This window comes from Aulostomus chinensis, chromosome 10 (assembly GCF_037954235.1).
Source record: "Aulostomus chinensis isolate RoL2024-O1b breed Wild chromosome 10, RoL_Achi_v1.0, whole genome shotgun sequence".
In the NCBI taxonomy this organism is placed as follows: domain Eukaryota; kingdom Metazoa; phylum Chordata; class Actinopteri; order Syngnathiformes; family Aulostomidae; genus Aulostomus; species Aulostomus chinensis.
The window spans coordinates 6,909,281-6,935,603 of NC_141329.1; the positions used below are offsets into that span (position 1 = coordinate 6,909,281).

General features: G+C 40.0%; 2 protein-coding genes across 6 annotated transcripts in view; one reads left to right on the forward strand and one right to left on the reverse strand.

The window, feature by feature from the left end:
• Nucleotides 1–17,201, forward strand: unc119a1 (unc-119 lipid binding chaperone a1). Of its 2 annotated transcripts, none has more exons than XM_086215811.1 (5): nt 1–371; nt 14,110–14,223; nt 14,370–14,463; nt 15,462–15,634; nt 15,739–17,201. In XM_086215811.1, the coding sequence occupies exons 1-5, from the start codon at nt 248–250 to the stop codon at nt 15,849–15,851; spliced, it is 618 nt and encodes a 205-aa protein (XP_086071937.1). In that variant the 5' UTR covers nt 1–247; the 3' UTR covers nt 15,852–17,201. The 2 variants fall into 2 exon arrangements, with proteins under 2 accessions (XP_086071937.1, XP_086071938.1); XM_086215812.1 differs by lacking the exon at nt 1–371 and adding an exon at nt 13,816–13,957.
• foxn1 (forkhead box N1) overlaps nt 16,890–26,323 on the reverse strand; it is a 14,441-nt gene continuing 5,007 nt past the window's right edge. For all 4 annotated transcript variants that reach the window (XM_086215804.1, XM_086215807.1, XM_086215806.1 and 1 more), the window contains exons 2-9: nt 24,424–24,553; nt 23,420–23,740; nt 23,191–23,286; nt 22,945–23,075; nt 22,344–22,440; nt 20,748–20,955; nt 19,393–19,830; nt 16,890–19,150 (exon numbers count right to left, since the gene is read on the reverse strand). In XM_086215804.1, the coding sequence (XP_086071930.1) occupies nt 18,855–19,150; nt 19,393–19,830; nt 20,748–20,955; nt 22,344–22,440; nt 22,945–23,075; nt 23,191–23,286; nt 23,420–23,740; nt 24,424–24,553 (1,717 nt within the window). In that variant the 3' untranslated portion in view covers nt 16,890–18,854. The remainder of the gene's footprint in view (nt 19,151–19,392; nt 19,831–20,747; nt 20,956–22,343; nt 22,441–22,944; nt 23,076–23,190; nt 23,287–23,419; nt 23,741–24,423; nt 24,554–26,323) is intronic.

The window sequence follows — 26,323 nt, forward strand, 5'->3', positions numbered from 1 at the left end:
GATGAGCCTTGAGCGAGGACGGGAGGGAGGGAGCTAAGGGCTGATTTTTATCTTTTACCGGATCGACGAGGGGAGGAGGCACGGAGAATGAGTTATTCTTGTAGCAGCAGCGCTCAGCCTGGTCGCTGTTCGGTTTATTAGCCAGGCTTCGACGCAAGCAAATCGGCTCCTGCGGCGACGACGCCGAGAGCACCAGAAAGCCCCAGTTCCTGCCAGGTTGCTCGCCGAACAGACCTCCTCGGTGGACATGAAAGTGCAGCAAGGCTGCAACTCATCAGACATGGGGATCCCGGTTACCACCGAAGAAGAATTGCGCAGAAATACCGTAATAACGCCTGAGGATGTGCTTGGGTTACAGAAGATCACCAAGAGTAAGTAACCTGCTGCCGTAATTGGCCCAATGGGACGACTAGGTATAAACCAGTCAGGTAGAGCAGATTAACCCGTCTGCTGCTGCTTGTTCAGGCTTCTTTATTTCTGTAAATGCTCTCATCCTGCAGCCCAATGTGTTATTATAGTCTGTAGACACTGATACCATGGACAGCGACAGTCTGGGAGGACCTCAAGGACTCTCCACAGAAGACTTACACGGGCACTGAGATGTTTATATTTAGCCCATGGAAGGACAATAGGCACACATCATGTTGTGTGAACAGAGTAACCAAATATAAATGCGTATTTGTGTGTATATACACATATACATATAGAGAAAACGCGACTATTTATTTCCAAGTGTACTTCAAATTCCCCCCAAAAAAGAAAGCAAGAAAGAAAATCTGGCTCTGACTTCATCCTCACCTCAAGACACCTGTGGCTGTGAGGTAACAGGTGGCCAGAGATGTGATCCACTGATTACAGCTCACCACAGACACTGTGGTCAGCCAGAAGAAACACCAGGGAATAACAACGTTGAGTTCTCGGAGACATTCACTGCTGCCCACTACCTGCAGAATAAACTCTGAACACATTGATTACACAGATAACTCGTTTCCACTTTGGGTCAAACTGAAAGAGTAACAAGCATTTACAGTTAAATCTCCGCTAATTTATTGGTGGCATTCCCCATTTTCCATATTTTAAAAATTATCATTATTCGTAATACCGAAGGGCAAATATTGTGAATCCTTATGAAGGTGTAGATTATATGAGGAAATCATGCATTAGCTCTTGACAAAGTTTAGTGTTTGAATTTTTCATGTGCCATATAATAATAATCCAAATATGAATGCTGAAACGTTCCAGTGAACAACAGTTCAAATCAAAACCCGGACCCTTCTTTCACGTTTGCTCTCACATACAAGACAACACTGTATTTACATGAATTTTTTTTGTTGCTGTAAAAGTTGTATTAATAGTAGAAAAGTTTATGGAGTGATGCACACAAGGAGCTGGGATTTCCATACTGTTGGAGCCAGAAACTGAACCACAATATTTTAACAACAATTCTCCATCCTCAGATATCTTCTGATAGCTCCTCAGTGGAAGAGCAATACCAGGGCTGTGTCAGTGTGATAATACCTAAATCACTCATGATGGTGCGGTAATCTCTGCTCTCCACTGACATGTAATCTGGATTATGTCAGGAGGGCTGTAACACAACATTCTGCAAAGCAATGATGAGACACACAGCAGGTAATTAATAATCCTGAAGTCAAAGCAGAAGTGAGTTTGCTTACAACAACTGAATGTAGGTGTGTTCCATAGATACTCACCAAATGGCTTCAAACAGCAGTTGAAAGATACTGTCGATAATCTCATTAAAAATTTTAACAACTCCTTTTAATTGAAATGTTTTTTTTAAGTTATCAGATGCTATCTTTCCCAAATGACTGGATATTTTTAGAATTTTTTTTTCACAAAGGAGGAGGCTGTTGTGGGAGGAGAAGCCTCAACCTGCCTTGTAACCTTTTTTTTTTATTTTTCAGGTTTTTGGGAGGTAAATGCCTCCATTTTGGGGCAGCCTATCACTGTGTTTCCCTGCTGATAAGTGAGGCACAGCGCCACATTGTCACACAGGCAACAAGGAGGAGAAATATAATCCTGACAAAAAGCCACCACTGTGATAAGGGAATGGCATATCATCAGGATGCTGTTTACATGTAGAAATGATTGATACATGAGGAAAACAAGATTAAAAACACTACTATTGCCAAATGAATAAGAGGAAAATATAAAGATCTGCCATAGTCTCAGCGGGGGGCTTTTGTTTCTGCTTGTGTCTACTGTGCTAGTTGAGTTCCCACAGCTTTCTTTGTGCTGGTTTTAATATTGGCGCTAACAGTGGCTAAAACAAAGAACTCCCGCAACCTTTTTGTGAGCTAGTTGGTTAATAGAGTGCTGATCAAATTTATTGTTTATTAATAAATGCAATGTTTTCTTCAGCGATCCCTTTTTATAAAGAGCCTTTGCGGTGACCATATATATATATGGTTTAAGGAAGGTTTTCTGAAATCGTTTTGCAGTGAGAATGCATTTACTTCCTTGCTGCACTCACTTTCTTTCAATCCACCAAATCAAATTGTGCCTCTGCGTAAGAGGTTCCGGACACAGAATACAGAACAAGAGAGGAGGAATTTCCCGTTGAAAAGTGAAGATTGTGCCTTTTGCGTAAGTCTTTTTGAATGCAAACCATGAAGATATACAGCTCATTTGGATCACGGCACTCATGTGCCACTGACCAAGCTACGGGTGAGGAGAGACCGAGGGTTCATGTTGCAAACCAAACAAACTCTTAATGTTGGGGTATGCTTGAAAGCAGTTAGTTAACATGATGTGTCATCTGACCACATCTGAAGGGAAAAGACATTTTATCTGATCTGAATGGTGAGTTAGTGATGGAAAGCCTTCTGTCACAAAGAAAAACAAGACACGATGAATCGCACAAATAAGGGTAACAGTGTACTCTGCTCATCAAAGGCATTTTTGTTCAGTTGATGAACACAAGATAACAAGTAGTTGTGTATAGAATGACATTATTCCTCACCACTGCATATGTGGCTGATTGCTGGAGGGTGGGGGTGGGAAAGTTAACTAAAAACAAACTAATATTAATAAGATGTAGAAGCGCCAACACATCAGATTTGATGTTGACCAGTGCACCAAAAGTACTGTAATGATATGTTGAATGGTGGCAGTTTGTTAGACTTTGTTTTGCAAGCTTTTACACACACACACACACACACACACACACACACACACACACACACACACACAAATTCACATATGGCGTATTCTATTTTATTCCATAGAATAAATCATCGTAATATATTCAGCTATGAGCCTCTGACCTTAAATACCTTATTACCCCACCGAATTTGGGATAAGGGAACCCCACACTTAACAACACTAACATATTTCTTTTATAGTTTAAGGACTTCTGCCTGTGCTGGTCTGTCTAGTATAAATGAAAAAAGAGGAAGTATAACTGCAGGAAGTACAGGTAACTTAATTTCGAAAGGAAAGTAAGCCAGGAGGCCAAAAAACAAGGGGAAAGTGAGTTACTCAAACAGGAACCAACCACACCAGAGGCTGAAACAGCAACGTCAGCATCCAGTTATACTCCATGTTGTATTTGGATGACTTTATAGATGCAGTTTTGTTGGTTCTTTGACAAATGAGCTTGTTGCAGTAATTTGAGAGTCACGAGGTTACAGTTGCACTGAGCATGTTTGTTCTGCGGCTGGATTGGAGGAGTTTGTTGAGTCGCCCACCCTGATGGAGATTCATTTGAGTAATAAGGATAATTTGCTGTTAATTGCCGACCGTTATGAAGGAGCAGTTTCTAAACAAACTACTGCAGAGCTGCAGAGTAGCACCCCATGGTCAAGTCACACATTTGATGAGGTGCTACGACATGAAGAGTTGCAGTAGAGCATTTGGCTCTGATAGAAAAGATATTTTGATTGAAATGATCATTAAATGAAAAATCTTGGACTGAAAATGAGGATTTGCATGTGTGAAGATGTGTTTCTAAAGTGGTTCCACTGTTTGATGAAAGCAAAAACAGACATCATTTTCATCCGTTTGATTAAAAGTATGTCCACAAATGTTTCACCTTATTTTAGCAAGTGACTGAAAGTTGTTTTTTTTGTTTGTTTTTTTGAGTAGAAGTGCAGGGGTGTACAGGTCAGGTTTGTTACTTATGTGTAACTTATTTTGTTGTTTTTGTATGGCGTGATCTAACTTCCTGGTAACATGCTTAAGCTTTATGAGAAGATGCTACAGGAAACAGTTGCAAATCAGTCTGCTTAGTCTGCTCCTGTGTTTGGTTTAGTTACAAAGGACACAGTCTTTGCTTGACATCTTGGTGGAGTCTGACCTTAGAGCTGTGGGCAGTGCCTTCTAGATATTTTCTGGAGTAAGAGAAATAAGTTGGGTCCTTTTTATAGTCTTCTAAACAGTCTGTGGCACCCAGGTAATGCAGCAGTCTTTTGTGTTGCCTTCCATCACGGTAGGTGGCCTATGGCTGATCTGAGGGCCTGTTCAGGGGTGGGGAATTTAGGGGAAATAGCATGATCCACCACTCTCTTGGACAAACTTCTTGCTATCTGGTGAAAAGATGTCGACAATGATTCCAAAGAGGTGCAAAGAGGTTATCAAATATGCCTCCATATCTCCTAGGTTTAAAGTTGTTGTAGTAACTGGAGAGAATGCCTATTGCATTCCCATATTGAACAGAACATTGAATCTTTTGTTGGTGTCAAAAAATTTACTTTTGCTGCAGTTCTTCTGGCCTGAGTTAAAGGAAGATGTTGCACACTACCAGAAAAAACAGACAATTTTGCTTGCTCCAATGTAAACAGTTGTGTGTGTAAGTGATTTGAATGTGGAGTTGTTGACTGTGTACAAAAGCTTTTGATGCAATGCTGGTGGTGATGTGTGTGTGTGTGTGTGTGTGTGTGTGTGTGTGTGTGTGTGTGTGTGTGTGTGTGTGTGTGTGTGTGTGTGTGTGACTGCTTTCATTATTTGGTTTATCAAAAGATAAGTATGAACAGGCCAGGATTCATATTGTATTCCATTTGGTTTTCTAAGGTGCAGAAGCAGCAAAAATGAAACCCTCCCATTTGCCTCTCATACGATTTTCAAACTGAGCTAACAAAACACGATTGTTTTACAGGAGACAGATTTGTTACAGAATCAGATTTACTCAAAGGATATTAGCAAATTCTATTAATGAGGGAGGCTTATTGATATATTAGGCTCAGATTTGATGTAGGCTAAGGTGAACCATTTGTGGTTTGGTGGCTTCCCTCCATTCAGCTCATATTAACCAGCCTCTCAGTCTTTTGTTTTGTTGTGTTTATTTATTGATTAATGGTCACGTTTTTTTTTCAATAAACTTTAGTTGAGGGGTTTTTTTTGGGGGGGGGGGTTATGAGATTCCTTTGATTATGTGGCAACTTTTCTCTAAAAAGCCTTTTTGAGGGTTGTAACATATTGGTTTATTACAGTCTTCCTCAAGTCATTTTGTGGTGAGAATGTGTTTACTTGTCTGCTATGCTCTTCTTCATTCAATCCACCAAGTCCAATTGTGCTTCTTTGTAAGAAGCACTGGGGAGATTACAGGGCAAGAAAGGAGGAATTTCCACTTCCCTTGAGCGCCATTTCTGACTGAGCTCAATGTCACTGTGACTGTAAGTGGAGGGGGAATTTTACTACATTGTTTACAAAGTTGTGAAATGAAGAGTGTGTGTGTGTGTGTGTGGGGGGGGGGGGGTTCACAGAAAGCACATTTAACATAGCCTGGCTTGACTAAACCTGGGTTAAGTGAACATGTGAGCACTCACTCAAGAGTTTTCCAGAGTAGCTTATCTGACTTCGTTCATCTACCTTTGAATTAATTATGATTTCAGCTTGTGAATGTAAAGTAACAAACATTAATGGAGCTCCAATACTACAGTTCACCATGGCAACAGGCAAATAAAAGAAAGAGGCTTTTTTTAATGCAATTGACCTGAAGAAATACTACCCTTCATTGGGGTGGCATTTGTTGTTGCATTCAGTTGAACACAAGACAAAGAGGTTGTTGTGTAGATAAGTAGATATGTTCTTACCTTTGCATACATGATGCTTTGGAGACATTGCTGTTTTTGGAAGTTGTCAGTGGGTTGCTTCAAGTATGCATTCAGTGTAAGGACAGATTATAAAGAAAAGGCAAATGCATTTTAAAGTGTAAACACATGATGATTCACATTCAGACAACTGGGTTAGGATAGATATTTGCTAGCAGAATCGCTAGAACATGCGTCTAAAATCTAATTTACATATATTTGTGGATACGTCTTCTTTATCCGTGGACAATTTGTCCTTTTATTTTCAACTTTTGTACTGGCCTGCTCAGTTCTAAAATAACAAAATCTACTTAGTGTAACCTTGTGTAGACTGTCTGAAACTCAACTCAAATCCAGTACTATGGCATGAGAGGCAGACGCAGCAGGGAAGAGGCTAACACCCATGTGCATTTGTTGCCAGCGCATCTCGTAAGGTGTTGGAGAGCAACACGAACTCTGAACAGCACTTTCTCATGGCTACCTTCGTACTAGCGGCAGCACGAAAAGCAAGATAATGGACCCTGTCACAGCAGCCACATTGGCATGTGTTTACAGGGTAAAAAAGGTTAGATTATGTGTATTTAATTATCGTCATGTTCTATTTAGGTGGAACACACTAAACCGACTGGGACTACCTGCTAAGATGGGTTAAAAAAGCTTTGTTTAAAAGAGCATATATTTTTCGTCTTGTTTGTTAGCTGAATGCTGGTTAGGGGTTTGTCTCTTTGAAGAGACAGGCTAGCTGCTCATGCTAGCTAGCTAGCTGCAAGTTGACAAGAAAGGACATGTGCATATATTTAAGAGAGGCAGACATGGCTGACTGTTGCTGTCACCTGGGGAGCTTAGATCAGATCATATATCCTGATTTAACCATTGCAACAACTCTTTTTTTTTTTCCTATGGGGAGATGCGGGTGTGAGAAAGATAAGAGGAAAGAATCTCATCTGCATTCAGCTGCTCAGAGTGCAACCTCCCCATGAACCTCACTGTTTGCCAGTTTGCCTACAGGTGCTGTTAAATGTGAGACATGAACCAGCCTGCCTTACACAGGTGCACTCTACTTCATGATGGGAACATCAAAATGTAACATTAAATTCACTGGCAGCTGTTGGTATTGAATTATTTTAACATGACGACACGCCTAAATTGTTCTTCTTCATGTACTGTACCGAGACTAATACAGCACATGGCCTCCCATCGATCAGAGAGTACCGAGTCAAATGGAAAGAATAAGGCCTGTGAAGTCAATCCCTGTGGCTGAAAGTCTGTAACTCCAGGCTAATCTTGGGGATTAAGGAGCTATAAATGGCAGCTCACTTGCTCTTTATGAATGCCACTTTGCTGTCATACAGGTCTTGTGTGTCTGAACGCAGCAAAGTAGCATTACTCAAGGCTTCTAAATTTACCCTCTCTAAAGTGCCTGCTGATTGTTTCGGATCAATTGAGACAAAATTATGTTTACCAAAATTCGGGTGTTGTCTTCGGGGCTATGACTTATGTGTGTGATGAGATCAAAAGTGAGAAATCAAACTACAGGAAATAGTCACATGTGATCTACCTGGAGAAACAAAAACATTGTTTATTCCACCTACAGTATGTGCAAGTATGGAAAGACTAGTGTAGTTTTTTATGTTTAGTTTTATGTTTATGTTGTATGTTCAGTTTTTTTAAAATAGTGTTCATTCATTCATAATTCTTACATCATCTTAATATTCATCATGAGGAGTTGGTACATTTAAATACAAACAGTAATTTGTAAATATTCTGATTAGAATCCATAATCCAAATACCTGCATTCCAAGGTTACAACTTTAGGTGGGAAAGAAAAAAGGGAGAAGGCCTCAGCTACACCTTCATCAACTCCCATAAGTGGAACATTTCTGATACCTAACCTGAGATATCCGCCTTTGATTCGCTGCTGCACCTTGTTGTTGCGGAGCAGCCAGGTGGATGAGGGGAAGGAAACAGGCAGACTAATCGAGCTGGCATACTATCAGAGGAAGGGTTGCTAGGTGACGGTGTTAAAGGAAATGAAGTGGAGCTCTTGTTGTGTGTGTGTGTGTGTGTGTGTGTGTGTGTGTGTGTGTGTGTGTGTGTGTGTGTTTGTGTGTGTGTGTGTGTGTGCATTTCCCTTCCTGAAGACCAAGTTGAGATTTAGCATATTTTTGGAAAATGAGAACAGAAGACTTGAGTCCTAAAAACAGGAAATAAATTAACATCGCAGAACATCCTGTTCCCTCGTTTTAAACTCAATGGAATTGTTTAATCGGTTTTCAGCTAAATGCCTGAAGTAATGTTTGTAAGTAACGACATTATCACATTTTGCTCTTTGGTACTAAATACATCCATAAATACCACACTCATGAATTTTATAGCTTTTTATGTGTCTATAAAATGGCAGTTGATGTCAAGTTTCTAACTTAAGACTACAAACATTACAGACATTAAACATCATCGCTCCAAAAATAGGAGGACGCGCAAAGTTAGCTGTAGTGACACTGAAGACATGCAGCCTTTTGCAGCTACACTAGAAGTATCATACAAGTGACAATCTGAGAAGATTATTTCGTTGAACATAACATGCAACTCTCAGAAACTATTTTTGGGAGTTTTGGGGGAATAATCCAGAATCTACTGCATTTTCTGGGTTGATTTACAAAAACACATCATCTTTGTTGCCCTCTACTGAATTGGCTTTAAGGTGCAGACTGGTTTAGCTACAGTTTAGGGGATGTGCTGGGCCTAGGTGGGATGGATAAGGACATTATAGGAGCTATTGGATAATATTTTAGCATGAAGTTTCAAATGTCCATTGGTCTGCTTAGCTTTCCTCAGAAAGTGTGGAGTGACAGTAACAAGTTTGATATGAAGTTGACAAAATATGCACATCTGCTGCTCATATATTTAAACATGATAATCTCCTTTGGTCCTCTTGTTTTGTACTGCAGCTCTATTTTTAATAATTGACAGACAGCAGCTTCTTCGAATGATATTCACAGTTGGAATATAATATTTTATGATGTGCCAATACATTTATTTATCATTTATTTAACCACAAAGACAGGATATATCTTCTATCAATGAGTCCTGGCCAAGATGCCTCCAGTATAGTTTCACAGTCAACAATTTTACACTATAGACCACATATTATACATAAAGGAAGATAAAGAAAAGAAAAAAATGAGATGACGATAATTAATTTTCCTTAAATTGTCCCTTGTAATTTGAGTATAAAGTAACAATCATGTTGCGCGGGTATAAACGACATCGCCATAATTTATAATGGTTTGAAATTAGTAATAATTTATTTGTACAGCATCTTACATGAGCTCTATGTCTTAATTCAAAGTAGGTACCACTTTATTAAAAAAAAATGAGCCATTTATTCCATGACCTCAGTCATTTTTAAGAACAGAACACAATTGCAGAAAGCAGCAGTTAGAAATGATCCTTGAGAGAATCTCCACCCTTTAATAAAAGAAGGAACATGGCTGTGTGCTCAGCAATAATATTTGTTCAATGAGCAAGGATCTATTGTATCTGGGACTGAAGATTTAAGGTTAATAAAACATCATTGATTAGGTTAAGGTTGTGAAACATAGCATTATAAACAGGGCTTGAACTGTACTCTCATCTACTGTTGCAAAGTCTGAGGTTTTTTTTGGTATCAAGTACCCGCGTGCAAGACAAAGCACAGTCTGTGAAATTAAAAATGTCTCTGTCCTCTGCTTCTCTCTTGCTGTATGGAGCTTATTAAACTGAGAATGACTCTTATCATTCATGTATTATGGTCATTTTCCATCCTACATATACATAGATATACATACATCCGTCATTTTCTCATTATTAAAGTACAGCTAAAAAAAAAAAAAGGCAGAATTCTGTTGCTACTCCTAGAAACCCGTGCAAGGCAGTGGCTTCAGCTGTCTTTTGTCAAGCTGTTCCGTGTGACGAGGCTGTGAAGTCTGAAATCAAACCGTATTCAATGACGTGTTGCAGCGTCTGTAGCAAGCTTTGGCTTACACATGACTGTAGGAGTGACATGCTCATGAAAATTCTCGCATTGAACTGGGTGAAAGTGACATTACTGGCCGTGCTATCAGATGAAACATTCCATCTGTCTGCCCACAAAGAGACCAGCTCTGTGGCAGAGAAGATGCATTCAAAGGACTTTGCCAGCAGATTTTCAACATAGATCCCATCGTCATCATAAATCATCAATTCTGCAGATATTTCACCGTATCAACAGAGGGAACATTTAGATGCCCTTCTTAAGCTCACTTCCACTTTGCATTGAGATTTGAGGTGACAAAGTGTTCCTTGACCACTGCACTGCTTGTCCTTGTACTATAAGCGTTGTGTGATTATGCAAATGAGTGTGCCATCTACAGGAGTTGATTGGGCCACCCACCGCCCAATCACAACTCTCCTCTGCCTCTTAGTTCTCAGACTTGCGCTTTGCTTTTTGTTTTGTTTTTTCATCTAACTTTGTTCCCCTCTCCAAAATGTAGAGACATTGATGTTAAATGAGTAAAATGTTGAATTAACATGACAAAACCCACAGGAGTGTCTGTCTGAGCTGTGTGTTCCATGCACAGTTACTAACATGCAGTGGAACACGGCTTTGCTAGCTGCTCACATGAAATAGCAGCAGCCGAATGAGTCTTTAAATGTCTTTTTAAAGATGCTGCTGAAATGTAGCAGCTGTTCTTAATCAGCTTGATAAACTGCTGATGTAGGGGCGGGGCAAGGTGTGGAGGCAAGTTGTGATTGGGTGGTGGGTGGACCAGTCAGCTCCAGGAGATGACACACTCTAGTTTCCATATCACATACAGGCGGAATACAGTGAGAAGAGGTGCTTAAACATCACTCATTAAGAATCCTGTTTGATCACATGCTAATCCCATCTAAAGACAGAACTGTGCAAATTACCTGAACAAACTGGAGCACGAGGAAAAGGGCAGGCACCAAATCTACGCTAATTAGGAACAAATGCCAACGACAATACAATGTGGACATATTTTAGCAGCAGTGTAAACAGTTTTATTTCAGACGATATCTATGTTTACGTTTCAAGTCAGAAATTATTTAATTCATCTTACAGATTTGAATTGATCTCAGAATTTGCATTATATAACATGTTAAAGATTTTTTGTTTGTTTTTGCATTTGTTCCTAACAGAGTCACAGACCCCTGAAATACTGACATCCTGACTCTAGATTCCACAGTCCGCAGGTATTGAGGATTCAAAGGTTTTTCACCAGTAACTGCTGCTCGGCGTTTGCGTCTGCTTTGTAAAGGCGCGCCAGATATGATCAGCAGTAAAATTACTCTGTTCTGGCTGTGTCTGTGTCACACTTTGTTGGGCGCCACCACTCTCACCTTAGGAAGGAGTGTCCACTGAGCACGAAGTTGAAATTATTTCATCTTGTTTCTGCTGACCTTTCAAAGTGCAGCCAATCAGCTGTATGTGTACACAAGCAAGCAGAGAAAGATGGAAGAACAACAACATGCCTGGTTTCAGCGTAAGCATATAGTTTACAAACTTTGATTAAATCCAAAGTCAAATGCAGTTTTATGACGCTGTCTTTGTTGCCCAGAAATCCTTCAGCACAATTTGATGCTCCACATGTCCTCTTAAGCAGATCACCGGAGGCAGCCTGCTAACTCAAGAACCATTTCACTGAATCCCATAAAATTTGACAGGTTTTCAGGTCTAACCATGATCTCTGTTACCATCCCGTGTCATCGTAGTGAATTACTTACTTTATGATGTGCAACAAAATAGGATGCTTCACTTTAGAAATGTTTAAAAAAAACTCCATTTTCTCCTTTAAAGTTCAGGTGTGTAGGATCTAGTGACTCCAGAAGTTCACTTGGTGACCGCCGCCCCTCTCCTCACCCCTCCCTGAGGAAAACCTACAGCAGCTTGCAGGGGCATTCAGGAATGCTATGACTTCTCCAAACTGGGTTCACAAACGTCACACAGTACAGCGTGCTGAATTGGTACCAGAAACGACTGATTCAGAATAAGAAAAAATGTATTGATCCCTGCAGGGACATCACTTTTATTGCCTATAAATGGTAAATGGTAAATGGACTCAATTTATATAGCGCTTTTCTACCTATTAAGTTAGTAAAAAGGAAATAATTGTCCAGTCTTGCGCCATTGAAGTTGCTAATATACATATGTACATAAACAATTGTGTAGTATGTGACTTACGTGACCATTCCACAGTTCCTCTCTTTATGCAGTTTGTAGCCAAGAGTATCAGATGCCATCATATTAAACACCTCAAAATGATTGAAATTACTTCTCCGTCTGGTTTCCCTCCAAACCACTACCATCAGTGTAAGGAAGTTTTGCCTTTCTGACACTTTAGGAGAGACAGTCCCAGACCAGCAGAAGGCTTTATTCTGAGAGTAGATAAGCTCCCTTTACAGAAAGAACTGGCACTAGAGGGCACTGCATCAAACAGCGGTAGCTCTCTAACCCTCTTACTGTATTTTGGAAGGGAACATAAAAAGACTTTTGAGCCAGAGCAGCTTTACATGGAAATCTCTGGACCAGTGAGCATGTGATGTTTGTTCACTCACATCCACAATTTCTTTACATGAAATAGAGATGAGGCCAGATCATTTTGAAGTGCAGTGCAGAGAGATGCAACAGAAGTAGCCATTTATAGATGCAACTTTTAGTACAGTGTGTGTGCAATTTACTTTTCATGCTTATACATGTATTTATGGCAAAAAAAATCTCCTACCGACAAATATCTGATCAGAAGTCGATATTTATGAAGAATCCCTGGGAAGTTGCCTGCACAAGTTATCTGTCAAGACTAGATTTTGGTTCATTGAGGCCACTGAATTAGCTCTTCTCAATATCATATTATCAATCATTCTGATCTTAAATGATTAGAATGTATGGAGAATATCCCTTGTCCTGCAGCACTGAATGCCGATAAGTTAAATCAGGGGAATATTCTTTTAAATGTTGTTAACATACTTGGGGTTAATTGTTAAGTACAATTTACTGTACAGCTATTGTTTAGGACATGTTTCAATTTTTCTCAATCAAATACAAGAATTCATATTTAGTGCTTTCTTGCTCAGCTTCCGTATCAGAGAGGAACAGGCTTGAGTTATTAATGAAAACGTGATGGCAGAAAAACCACAGTGTCAGTGGTGAGCTTTAAATAGTCCGTTTCTCAATAAGCCTGGGAGTATAGTGTACTCTTCTTTATGAAAAGATCTATAAATATCCTCAAGCAGGTGGCTAAAGCCTGTGTGGGCCATCTGCTCCCTAACCCTCACAAATAGTAGAGCGTGCAACTGTGATTTTATGTGTGTGTGTTTGTGTGTGTGTGTGTGTGTGTATGTGTGTGTGTGTGTGTGTGTGTGTGTGTGTGTGTGTGTGTATACAGGTATAAAAATAATTCCTTTATGTTTTTATGTGATTATCTCGATAATGAATTTAGTTTATGCCTCTATGCTTGAAATCATCAATGAGAATGAGCTCTTATGCAACATGAACTGTGTGTGTGTGTATGAGCACGCATATATTCCCCAACCGGTCAGTCCATGTGATGGTAAAACACAATAAGCCTCTTAGATCTAATCCTGCCATGTTTGGAAGGGAGTGTCTCGCACATACTTAGACTCTCTCTCTCTCTCTCTCTCTCTCTCTCTCTCTCACACACACACACACACACACACACACACACACACACACACACACACACACACACACACACTGTAAGTATGGCCAAACCTGTCACCCTCTCCAGGGGCTGCTTTCTTCCACTGGCCTCAGTGACATTTGTTTGTTTTGTCTTTCATAATTTATGCTTATTGTTGTTGTTGTCACATGACACAGGCAGATGTGTAAATGATACCTTATTCTGGGGGTCAGAATAATTTGATCACAGATATTATATAGTGATGCATTTTCATTCATTTGCGACATGCTGTCTGATATAAGAAATTACTTTATTCAATGTGATATTCCAGAGAAAAACAGAATTTAAAAAGTTCTAAAGGCCTTTTCTTTGTGTTTCAGATTATCTTTGTTCTCCAGAAGAAAATGTCCACATGATCGACTTCACCAGGTTCAAGATCCGTGACATGGAAACAGGGACGGTCTTGTTCGAGATTACTAAACCTCCAGCACCAGGTTAGCATAGACACCTCAGAACGTACATTTAGACAGTTGGCCTATTTATAGGACAATATAATTGATGTATATTTAGCATTTTTACTTGTTTCGCTCATGTATTGATGTTGACTGCATTTTTCACTTCATTGCTTCTAAACATTTAGCGGGAGGCAGAAAGCATTGTGACCCCAATGCCGGCCGTTTTGTGCGATACCAGTTCACCCCGGCCTTCCTGCAGCTGCGGCAGGTTGGAGCCACGTAAGTCTGCTTGAACTTAAAGAAATGCAGTTTAGAGGAAATAATGTTACACGGCGTCTCGGGGCCTAAGTAAAGCTGAATGATGCAAGAGTCCTTTCAGGCCTTCTGCTCCGACCACAGACTCATAGTGGATGTGGGAGGAGTGTGGGCTTCAGTGTGGGACGACAGGCTGAGGATGATGAGTGCGAACATGTAGAGGAGTCTAAACCCACCTGCTGAGTCAGGCACCAAATAACTGTCAGTGCTCCTGAGTGCTGTTCGTCCGACTCCTACTCTCTGACTGACTCATCTAGGGCTTAATGAAAAACCTCAGTGTCTATTATATATCGTAGTTTTTGTGTGTCATAGTCATGTTTAATGTCTTATTTCTGTTGCTTTTATCATGTCACACAAAAAAACAAAAGACAAAGCCAGCAGGAGACTGGAACAGTCAACACACCAGATTTACTCTGAAAGGAAAGTTGAAGGCCAAGAGCTTGTCTGGTTATAAAAAAAAATAAATAGATAAAAGATTTTTTTTAAATAAAGATGCATGTTTTGGTTCAACTTTTTTTTTAAAAAAAAGGGGAAAGTATAAAAGATATTCATCTCTTGCCAAGAAAGTTGCATGAATTATCTTTGCCTAAACAAAAATACTGGGGGCTCCGAGGGAAGAGGACGGGAAATACTGGATTACAGACTTAATCCCATGTTAAACTCTGACCTATCACATAATTCTCTTATGCAATCAGTATCTACATTTTAAGTTGCTTTAAGACTGTACATTCTATTGGCTATTTTATAGCACTTTCACTGCACTTTTCACAGCGGAAGACACACAAGAACAGAAAAGGTCAGACATTGAGAGGATGAAACAATGTATTCAAAACTAGCAGAAATTTGATGATAGCCCTAAAAATAAGAGAAGCAAAAAAAGTACTATTCTTTGATGTCTTTCCTTGCCTTTTGAGCAAAAGTGTTGTGTATTTTCATTCCTGTTGTTTGGGTGTTTTCTGCAGAGTGGAATTCACAGTGGGTGACACACCCATCAACAACTTTCGCATGATTGAGAGACACTACTTCCGCGATCAGCTGCTCAAGAGCTTTGATTTCGAGTTTGGCTTCTGCATGCCGAGCAGCAAGAACACATGCGAGCACATTTATGAGTTCCCTGCACTGTCTGAGGACATCAGTAAGTTCAGTCACTCACATTAAATCTATCTGGTTCAACACACAATGCAGCAGAGTTTTAAACCTGGATCATCCTGAATGTTGTGTCTTCATTTTGTCTCTCAGTGCGTGACATGATCCTGCATCCTTATGAGACGCAGTCTGACAGCTTCTACTTTGTGGACAACAAGCTGGTGATGCACAACAAGGCAGATTATTCCTACAGTGGGGGACCATAGAAGGATCAAAACCCTCCCTCCTCTAGACATTTCCCACGCTACCACTTCAGGACCAGAAACAGATGAACTGATGGACAAATCACTGACGTTACACGCTCTCTTCTCATCTTTGTTAGCTGCTCATATTTCCAGTCAGATGTCTCCTTCTGCGCCTCGGCGACTTTACAGGAACACAGAATTCTGCCAGTGAGCTTTGCATCAGTATGTGTGCATGAGTGTGTGGGCAGCAAACACACGCATCGATTTAGGTGGGTTCTGCTTGTTCATTAGACAGATTCATTGACATCGTGTGTGTATTAGCCATTAATAGTAATAGGGGTAAAAGGAGACTTCTGTTTGTCTTTACTGATTCGCAGACGAGGCAGAAAAGAGGAAAAAAAAAGACCTGAAAAGTAAAATAATAACCATTCAGATGTATATTTATATAGTTTGTATAGAAGTATCATCACATTTCTTACTACTGAAGTTTCTTACTGATTCCATTTCTAGTAGCAGGAATCTGAGTGAGTCAGTCCTCTCCGTGTGGTCATCGTTCAGGTGGACGCCAATCAGAGATGTGAAATTTGTCAATGTGAATGTGTCATTTGTTTTATGTGTTCATGTTCATAGTGCTATTTGGTCAGGAGTATTTTTTAAAGAAATAGCCATTTTGAGGTGTCAGACATTATACATAGATAAACATTACACAAAAAAAGAACAATTTTGATATCCAGTATGTACTCTGTAGTACTGCACACTGTGTAAACTTGAGGATAAATGTTGTAAGTACAAAATAAAAAAAAAAACATATGTAAAATTTTGACAGCTGAAATTCTATCACTGCAATAAACATGGGATTTTTTTTTTCCAAATCTTGGTACATTGTTGGTTTTTTTTTAAAAGGAAAGAAGAAGGTTATGAATATTGAATATCTACATGAAAAAGGAGAGCTTTCTAGATTGAATGAAACAAATAAAGCGAATGTGAGATAAATTTGGTGAGCTAGCAACATGTGTTTTAGTCTGCATATCATTACATGTATCATGTCAAACACATTCTTTTATTTTCAGAGGTCAGATCATTTTTCAAAAGAAAGTTATTTTTTAAAATGGTTGTGTTATCGAATAGTGTTTAATTTGATCCAGTATTATACTGTAAAAAATAAATATAACACATTTTCCAATAGTGGGTAGCAGGAAAAGGCATTTCTTTTAAATGAACGATGATTGTTGGAAATCAGAAACCTAAAGTGTGAAAATGCATTTTGTGATTAGTTTTGTTTTGTTTTGAGTCAGAAGGCAAAGGAGGAATTTCTTTGTACATGGAAACTTTTTTTTTTCATGACAAGACAATAAAACAGTGTTAAGTTTTCAGGTGGGCTGTATCTCTGCTGCCATCTTCTGTTGCAAATATTGTATTACACTATGAGCATGACATCACCCGTCTCCAATCATAAAGCATTAGGGACAGACGAGTGTAAACAAATGGAGAGCTTTTATTAGGCTGAGGTCATATCACAGTAGAGCCAAAGTGCATTTATTGAAGCCAGATAAAATGTCAAACCTTATCTTTCAAAACTATACAACTAAAAATAGCTTTTTGTGTCACCACCAGCTAATTGGAGACTGACCATTTACTGCAGTTACAGTGATGCTTCAACTAAAAAAGATAATTTGTGTATTCATTAGTCATCCATAGATGTCTTGAATTCCTGAAGATCCTGCAGGAATTTTTGGCAAGTCATGAATTCTGACAGGGTCATCCAAGTGTTTGTTAATGGAGACCAAGATTAACAGCAGCAACACTATGCATAATGCCTGCATCCTCCATAATATCAGAATTCTTTTTTTATCCATGCTCAGTACTCCACAAACACTCGGATCCGAGCTAAAACTTAAGCAGTTCCAGTTCTACACTCTAATACACAAGTGTGAGCGACCACGGCTCTCTGAAATGAGTTAGCTGGGAAAACAGATTTCAGCTGAGAGCAAATACATGGTTATGAGTTTGAAGACAGATGTTTTGTTCGAAAAGTCCATTATCATCCAGCAATTTTCCAAATTCTGGTCACATCCATACAGGGAAAGAATATCATTAATTAATTAAAAAAAAAAAATCTATGGTTGAGTAATTGATGAACAAAAGATAATTTGGGGGTGAAGAATCATATTGAAGCTTGTTCACCAGGACTGAAAACCACTCACTAGATTCACATTAGACAAAATAGATCCAAATGAAAACCTTACAAAGTGAATTTAACGTAGTTTCTATGCAACATCAAAAGCCTTGCATGTCGATATTCAGGTTTCAGCTGGCCAGACCATCATTTGATGCTTAAGCAGAGAAAATCCTCTAATATTTTATCTTTGTTTTTGTTTTGTTTTTAGTTCTAATGTGGAGGACCTAAACCTCTGGAAGTATTTGAACAGCAATCTAATCTGTCATACGTCATTACAGAATGAAAAGCTTAGTAAATCAATATTGGATTTATCTTTTAAAAAAAAAAGAAAAAACAGGTGAAATACTGTATATGTAATTAGGTAAAAAGAGGGATATATTCAATAAATTATAACGAATACATCAAAAGTGCTTCTCCAGCTTAGCGGTTATCATGACCTGTAACATCCGTGGTTCAAATTCATCCAAGTTCTGGTTCTCATTTCCTGTCATGTCACTGCTCACTCTATTAACATAATAATAAAAAAAAAAAGCTAAAATAAGGATGTAACAAAACAGAACAAAAAAATACATTTATATTACTCAGAAATGTGGGAATAGTGTGAAATCTGTAACTCTGGGTGACAATATAATCTTTGAGATTAAAAAAGAAATGTGGTAACTCCATCTGATTGAATAACAGCATTGTCTGTAATCAGCATCTTAAAGAAGCGGGAAAGGGTCTATCAAATACTGATAAACAGGGCTCCGAAGGGTTAAATATCCACCAATCTAATGAATTCACTAAGGTACCAGAGAGGTCATGGAGATAGGAAGGTGAAAGAGCGCAAAGGTGGTTGACAGTCTTTATATCAAGGAGATGGATGCAGTGCAGCAGGTCAGATACCCGGCCAAACTGTCCATCCCTGAATAAACACCAGGATAGAATCCATTAAAACAGCCATGCTGCTCAAAGCTTTGTCCCCTGCCTGCGTCCTCGATTTTACACCGACCAATCACAGCCACCTCTGGCGCCTGATTGACTGGCAGCGTTGCATGGACATGCGAGTCCTGCAGGGCGAAGGTCGTGGACTGAGTCGTGGTGGTGACTGCTTGTGATTCCGATGCCAGGCTGTCCTCTCTTAACTCCTCCCACAAATTACCTAAAAAAAAGAGAGAGATGTAGTAACGGGAGATTCGAATCATTCAGCAGCGATCTGTTCAAATCAATCTGCATCAAATGTTTGTATTGGTGGGATGTGAACGTTCAAAAATGCAGTCTTGAGATGTTCCTGAATCGTTTACTTGTCGTGAGAGTGAATGAGTCTGTGCTGCAGTACAACACAGCTCGATTTCTTATCATCTCAGCAGAAGCACACATATATCCGGTGTGCTGCTGTCCTACCTTGCAGCTGCAGGTCAGTCAGACTGGGATTGAGCGTGTCCACATCATAACTGGCTTCCCCCTCCAGTAGTAAGTCCTGAATGCTCTGGGGGCCTACACTGCATTCAGCCTGGAGGGCAGCGTTGTAAGCTGGGGGCATCTTCCCAGCCGTGGGTGAGTTCAGACTGCTGTTCTCTGAAGGGATGCCAGCTGCTGGCGGGTACAAGGCAAAGGAGTTGCTGGGGTGAGCGGTGGGAAGGAAGCAGGACTGTTGTGAGGGAGGAGGTATATTTAAATACTGGGGACGCCAACTGGTTTGAGAAGGTGGTCGCAGTTGTGTTGGAGTGTAACACGTCGAGGTGGTACCGTAGGTAGGGCCAGCTCTGGAGAACAGAGCCGTGTTGGAGGGCAAAGACTTGAGTTTGTTTGGCTTCTCTCCCAGGAGGCGTTCAAGGTCTTCTGCAGAAAAGGTATGAATCAAACACGATCTATTAACATGACAATTCTCCTTTGATACATTTGAAATAAAGGAGACCAGGAAAACTTCATGCAGTTTTCCCAGTAAATCCATAACCATTTACTCAGCAATAGCCAATTTACTTTCACAACAACAAATTGATACAGACTGATTGATAATTTCAAGGATACAAGGATAAATATGTCATAATAAGTGGAGGAGAAGAATTTCGCTTGAAGAACAGTGTTACCAATACAATACATGACCACTGCAGCGCAAGTTAGCATTTGTGTCAATGCTTGTTAACACAGATGGTGGTAAACCTCAGGACAGACACGCTGCTGAATGAATGAACAGAACACTATTTTATGGTCATCCGACAAAATCAGCACGCATGGAGGCTGACAACATCAGCTGTTAAAAAGGCTAGCTTTGTGCCATAGTGTCGCTTCCACAATCCACCGAGTTATCATTGCTCAACCTCATTCCAGCCCTCTGCTCTCTGTTACTGCTTCTGTGATTGAAACAGTCTGAATCACCATAAGGTTGATTTCATTTGCATATTTCTCTGTTTCTCTCATCAGACCAAAGAATAAAATTGAGCTTTTTTTTATCGTGGCTCATCAATTAACTGCCAGGCAACAGCATTTCTTCCATTGCTGCTGATGAAATCAGTGTTTTTCAATGGCAGCAACATCTGACGGAATCATCGTGGATTCAGGTGACATCAGCTCTTGTCTGTATTTAAAATTACTGCTTACATAGAAACTTGGAAAGTCATTTAATTCATTTGCATCAATAAATGCATACATTTACTGCCCACACCATCGTACTTGTTTGGATTCCAAAACATTTGACCACAGGAAAAAGTCCAAAAACTAGTCACTATTCTCCATACAAGTCAGTCTATCGGCCGCACCTGGTCTTGCCATGCTCCTCCTAACAGTGATGGGGTCTTTGCGGCGCCACTTGTGCAGCTCCTCCTGCATCTTCTCCACCTTGGCAGGGTTGAGAGCCCAGAGGCAGCCTTTACGGGAGGAGGTTCCATTTTTGTTCTCCACCTTCTCAAAGCACTTGTTCAGGGAGAGATTATGTCGCACAGAGTTCTTCCACCCATCAGGAGCTGTCTGAAAACACAAAGCGTGGGAACATAAAGAAAGAGGACGATGGTAGGAGAATGAAGGATTATTAGCTTTCTTGTGTACAAAACTGAGAAATAAAGCGTCCAGAGCAATTAGCAAAAACAAAAGTTTCATCAGTTTCATCAATCACATTTCATTTGCCATGAGTAAGTACAATGTGCTAGGTGGAGGGGGTAAAGACTATGAAACTATGCAGGATTGCACCAGTGAGGACTCAGAGCTCAATGTCGTTAGAAGCGGTGAGCACCACATTTAATGTGGGCAGACACGCTCTATGAGTTTCATTTGGGATTTTGGAACCAGCAGCTTTCCTACATATTTACTTGACACATAAATGACACTTCTTGTATTTGTTTGTCAGTGATTGTCTTCATTACGTTAAAGTCTGACTGTGTCTGTAAGTGTCAAAATGTCCAAATATCACAAGAGTGCTGTTACAGTATCACTGCAGTCCTTTCAAGAGGAGCAAAGGGCTGTCCCTGGAGGGAATATCAGATATTCATTTTTACCATCTGCCAAGACTGATATCTGCTTGCCAAAGCAGGTGTCCACTGGCCTGACATGCACTGAAAGATCATGTCAATATTCAGAAAGTATTTCAATCTATCTTAAAAAAAAAATACAACCTTTGAAAAATACACCTGACTCTCTATTACTTATCTGTCTTGTGCATTTTCTGGCCCTGCAGCCTGTGTTTAATGTTACAGGCAGCTGTTTGGACAGCAGCCATCCAAGGTGCCTTCTTCAATAGGAATGGCAGCAAGTCTTTGAGCTCTTTCCAGAGGTGAGTCTGAACCTATTTAATTGGTAGATACCTGGAATCCTTTAACAAAGCTGCACTATTTGTGACAGTCAAAGGGTTCAAATGGAGGTGCAAACGTGCAGCTGATTCACTGAGGCTATATAAGCTCAGTGGCTTGAATTTATGATGATGACCTTAGCAGGTTTGATTCCCTGAGTGGCAAAACACAACCTGTAAAAGCCACATAATCCACCGTCATACACTCAAACACGCAGCCTGTAAATACAAAATCATCTTATCACACGTTCCCAGCATCCTCATTCCTAAACATGTTAGTAGCCAGCTGGTCTCAAGCCAAGCAGGTGTGGTACACTGTGCACAGTGGTATGTCATTAATCATTGGAGGGATTTGGTGTGAGTAATTAATGTCAGTTACAACAAGATGATCTTACACCAACAAGAAAACACTGTTTGGACAATGCAGTCAACATTCTGCCATTATGATGCCAACCAATCAATTGTCAGCTTAGCATTTTCCAAGTTAGACCTAAAACCTGTTCAATTTGTGCTGATGATGAGCTACTTTTCCTTTCTCTTCAATTTAGTGAGAGAAGAAACTTGAGAGTTGTACCTTGAAATAGGGGAAGTGTTCAGTCATGAAGCTGTAGATCTCGCTGACTGGCAGACTTCCTGTTTTGCTGTTTTTCAGGGCCATGAAGATCAGAATGCTGTGGTCATGATACACACATTAGCATTAGCATTCTCATACATTCATATGTTTTGCACACACAAAAAAAGAGAAATTAAGTCACTTTTTATAAATATATTGCAGTGGACAAAGATTTTCAAATACATTTTGTTGGTTTCTATTTTTTTAATTTAAGGGATATTATATTCTTTGTTATATCTTGAATAACCAGTGTTATTATAGCACTAATTACTATTTATTAGGGATTGACGACATGTACATGATTCCACCGATGAAGATAAAGCCAATAAACAGAGTCAATAGCAGGTATAATGCTACCTTATTCTGCCATAAAAATGAAAAGAAGTTTGCCTTGAAGTGAAAAAATATCCATATATAGCACCCCTGTTACACCGTTTCACGTATTTCATGATTTTATAATACTGGATTTGAACAAGATTATCGGTTTTCAGTGAGGCAATCAAAATGAAACATGGATAACACTCACAGATCTGTGGGAGTGTAATGTGAGCTGTACCATTACCTGTAGGAGTAGATGGGCTTGGGGAAGATGGACTGTGAGGGGCTTCGCTGATGGGGTTGAATGGAAAAACTCTCGAGGGAATATTTTGAGCTGTTTGACTGTTCATTAGTAGGGTACATTCTCGGTGAGACCTGAAGACAACAAACACATCTTCATTCCCACAGCTTGATTAACTTATATTGAACGTTACCTTTATCTCTGACCTTAGCTGTCATTGATCCTCTCATACATGCAACGCCCTCTTACCTGTTGGAGTGGACTCGATGAACTGTAGGGTGGATAACTATGAGAATGAAAATAGGAGGGATCCCTTGCCACTGCTGGTGGGTCTGGATATGAACACTGTGCAGAAAGCCCATAAATGGAAATGCTTGTCTTACTTTGCAAATCCTCAATTTGTACCCTTTTTTTTTTTTGCTTTTGTTACTTTATTCAAGTTAAGATATGTAAGTAAGTGCACTCAAAGTCTAAACACCTGAATGCTGCCGTTGTATTGTTCCCAGGAGGTCGGGGCCTTGGTGCTTGTGCTTTGTGTCACAGAGGAAGTGTCAGGGCTGCAGACATCCTGCAGGCAGCCGAAGGGAGACGAGGAATGTCGAAGGCCTCCTCCGACTGCCACTGCACCATCACTGGACTGTCGCAGATACGGATGGAAACGATCTGGGTCAATGAGGCCTTGTCCCGAGCCTGAAGTGACACTCCCATCGACACTGTGCCTTCTGTTCACAGCTGCAGCTCTGAGGCTGAAGGTGTTGCTCTCTTGCAGGGTGAAGCAGATGTCACTGCCATCCTTCGTCTGTGGAGTGACCATCACCGTTGAAAAAAGGATTTTAATAATTCATCATGAATGGCACTGACTGTGTGTGAAAGTACTATGCAGACATCCAAGTAAAGATAATATCAATCCAGGATCCTGGTATCCTGGTATGCTGTTCTGGAAATCCTCCTTTCTCATATAGGCTATAAACCAGAGAGACAAACGTGTCATATTCATTAACGTTAAACATTTATTCCAGTGACTGTCTTTGTTTGTTGGCCCAAAACATTTCAAGAACAATAGAGTGGCAATTTAAATTACATGGATTGATGCAGCACCCAAGCTGCGCCGCTGAGCTAAAATATAAAATTCAAACTACCAAGAATTTGAGCAGCTTCACTACAGAGCTGCTCTGTGGAAAGTTGCTTGGGTTTGTTGCCAGATCAGTTGCTGTTTTTTTGTTTGTTTTTGTTTTCACATAAAAACGGTTCAGTTCAATCCAGTTTCATAAACATGAAAGCGAGCCAACTGGAAAGAATGATTACCACAAAAAATATACCTCATACACTGTACCCTGCATTACATATTAAAGCAGAGCGAGGTATTCTCACATTTTAACAGTAGGGCTGACTAACCCCATTGCTTGTTTTACAAGAGACGATCCATACTCAGTCTATCTCCATTTACAGGCAGGCTGTTTCAGGAAAAAAGAAAAATAGTACCTGAGATTGCGCCATCTGTTGGCAGGAGGTCCTGCTGTTGTGAAGGTTTGCCTGTGGGGTTGATGTTGGGGATTTACCCCTGCTGGGGGAAAATGTTGGGGAGTCGGACATTCTGCAACAAAATCTGCTCCTGCGGAGAAATTCGACAGTCTAAGTTACAAACATAAGGTGGTTTATCTTGACTACAGTCTTTATCTTTCTGATCTGATTTGATCGGGAAAACTGGCAGCATAATTGTCAACAGATTACATGTTACACTGATCGTGAGTATTTCTGTTGTGTAACTGTATGACATCCGATAAGGAAGTGGCAAAAAATAATTTTCTATCCTCCATTTGTACATCCTCATAAGATGAAGCAGCTCATTACTATAAAGCTGTGGGATACAATACAATATGTCCTCTGACAATATCAGAGCAGCCACAGGAACAGTTATTATCTTAGTGCCTGGAAATTACCGACAGCGTTACAGTGGTCTTATGGGGGACAGAGGTTTATCAGAGTGTAAAGATGTGTTATCTGATCCCACCAGAACCCAGGGACACGTGGCCCAGGTTCCAGTAAAGGTAATCTCAGACCTGACATAAACCAAGCTCATTAAAACTGCCAACAAACCATGGCTGTCTGCTCATGTAAAGCCAAATACTGCTGAGCAGACAAAGTGAAATCAGAGAGAAGTAGCAATCGTAGCTCTTTCTGTTCAGCTGAAAGGAGGCTAAAGTGTCAAGTTGAAAGGTGAGAGATTGCCTTTTCACCTCTGTAGCAACAAATCCTCTCATCTGCTTGACAGACTCACTGTCACCAGCCAGAACGGAGGCACTTAACGGCAGCGGCGATGAAAGTCCGTGTAAAGCTTTCTCAATGTCAAGACCAGTGAAAGAAGCTGAGTAGGGGACAAAACTTTAAGACACTTTCAGTCTCTGGGAACAGGATTGATGTGTGAGAATGTCTAAGCATAGAATTAACTGATGTTTAAAACCCATGACTCACATATTTATCTAGATAAGGGTAAGGAACACAATTTCAGTAGTTATTTACTCAGTTTCAAAGCAAATCTAAGACAATTGCATTTCACTCATTCGTGCTCTCTCTCTCGCGCCTTTGGTTGAGGCAGATGGCCGCCCACATAAATCCCCGCTATGCATATTAACATGTCTTCCTGTTAAAGGTAGTTTTTCAGCACCACTGACACACAAGTGCTGACTGATGGGCGCTCACGCATTTCGAATGTGTTTTCTACATTTCTCGTCCTCAGTATGAGGTGCATTGAACTTCACTTGATAGATGAAAGGTGCTATGCAAACAAAAAATGGATCAACTGATTTAATAAAGACATGTTTTATTCTTTAATTTTTTTCATGGGTGTATAAGTAAGTAAAGTTGGTTTACTAAACACTTTTCTACAACCACAATGAATCAAAACCACCACCAAAGACTGCTGGTGAAAAAATGTGCTCGCTATTGGCTCTGACTGCCTTATGGCAAGAATGTTTAAATGCAGTTGATGAGTGTTAGCTAGAGTTATGATAATTGTGTGACTAGTAGTAAATAATGCATTCCCTTCTCTTCTTATCTTAGCTTAGCACTAGCCGTAGAATTGCACGCTTGATTCTTTTACCTGAAAGAACCACTAGCCAGCAGGAGTTTTGTGCCTGCCCAGCTCAAATTGCATGATGCAAAGCTTGTAGGAGGAATGGAGATGGCACCACTCTGCTTATTACAAGTCAGTGTACCATCAAAATGTTGAAATGCTGCATAATGTATAATGTTATGTCACAGCTTCAGTGTATATGGTACACAATAATACACAATAATTAATATTACTATTGGAGCAACCTTTATGGGAATGAAAACAAGAATTTTACTCTTTTGTGTTTATTCTTTAAAATGCTATGTCCTG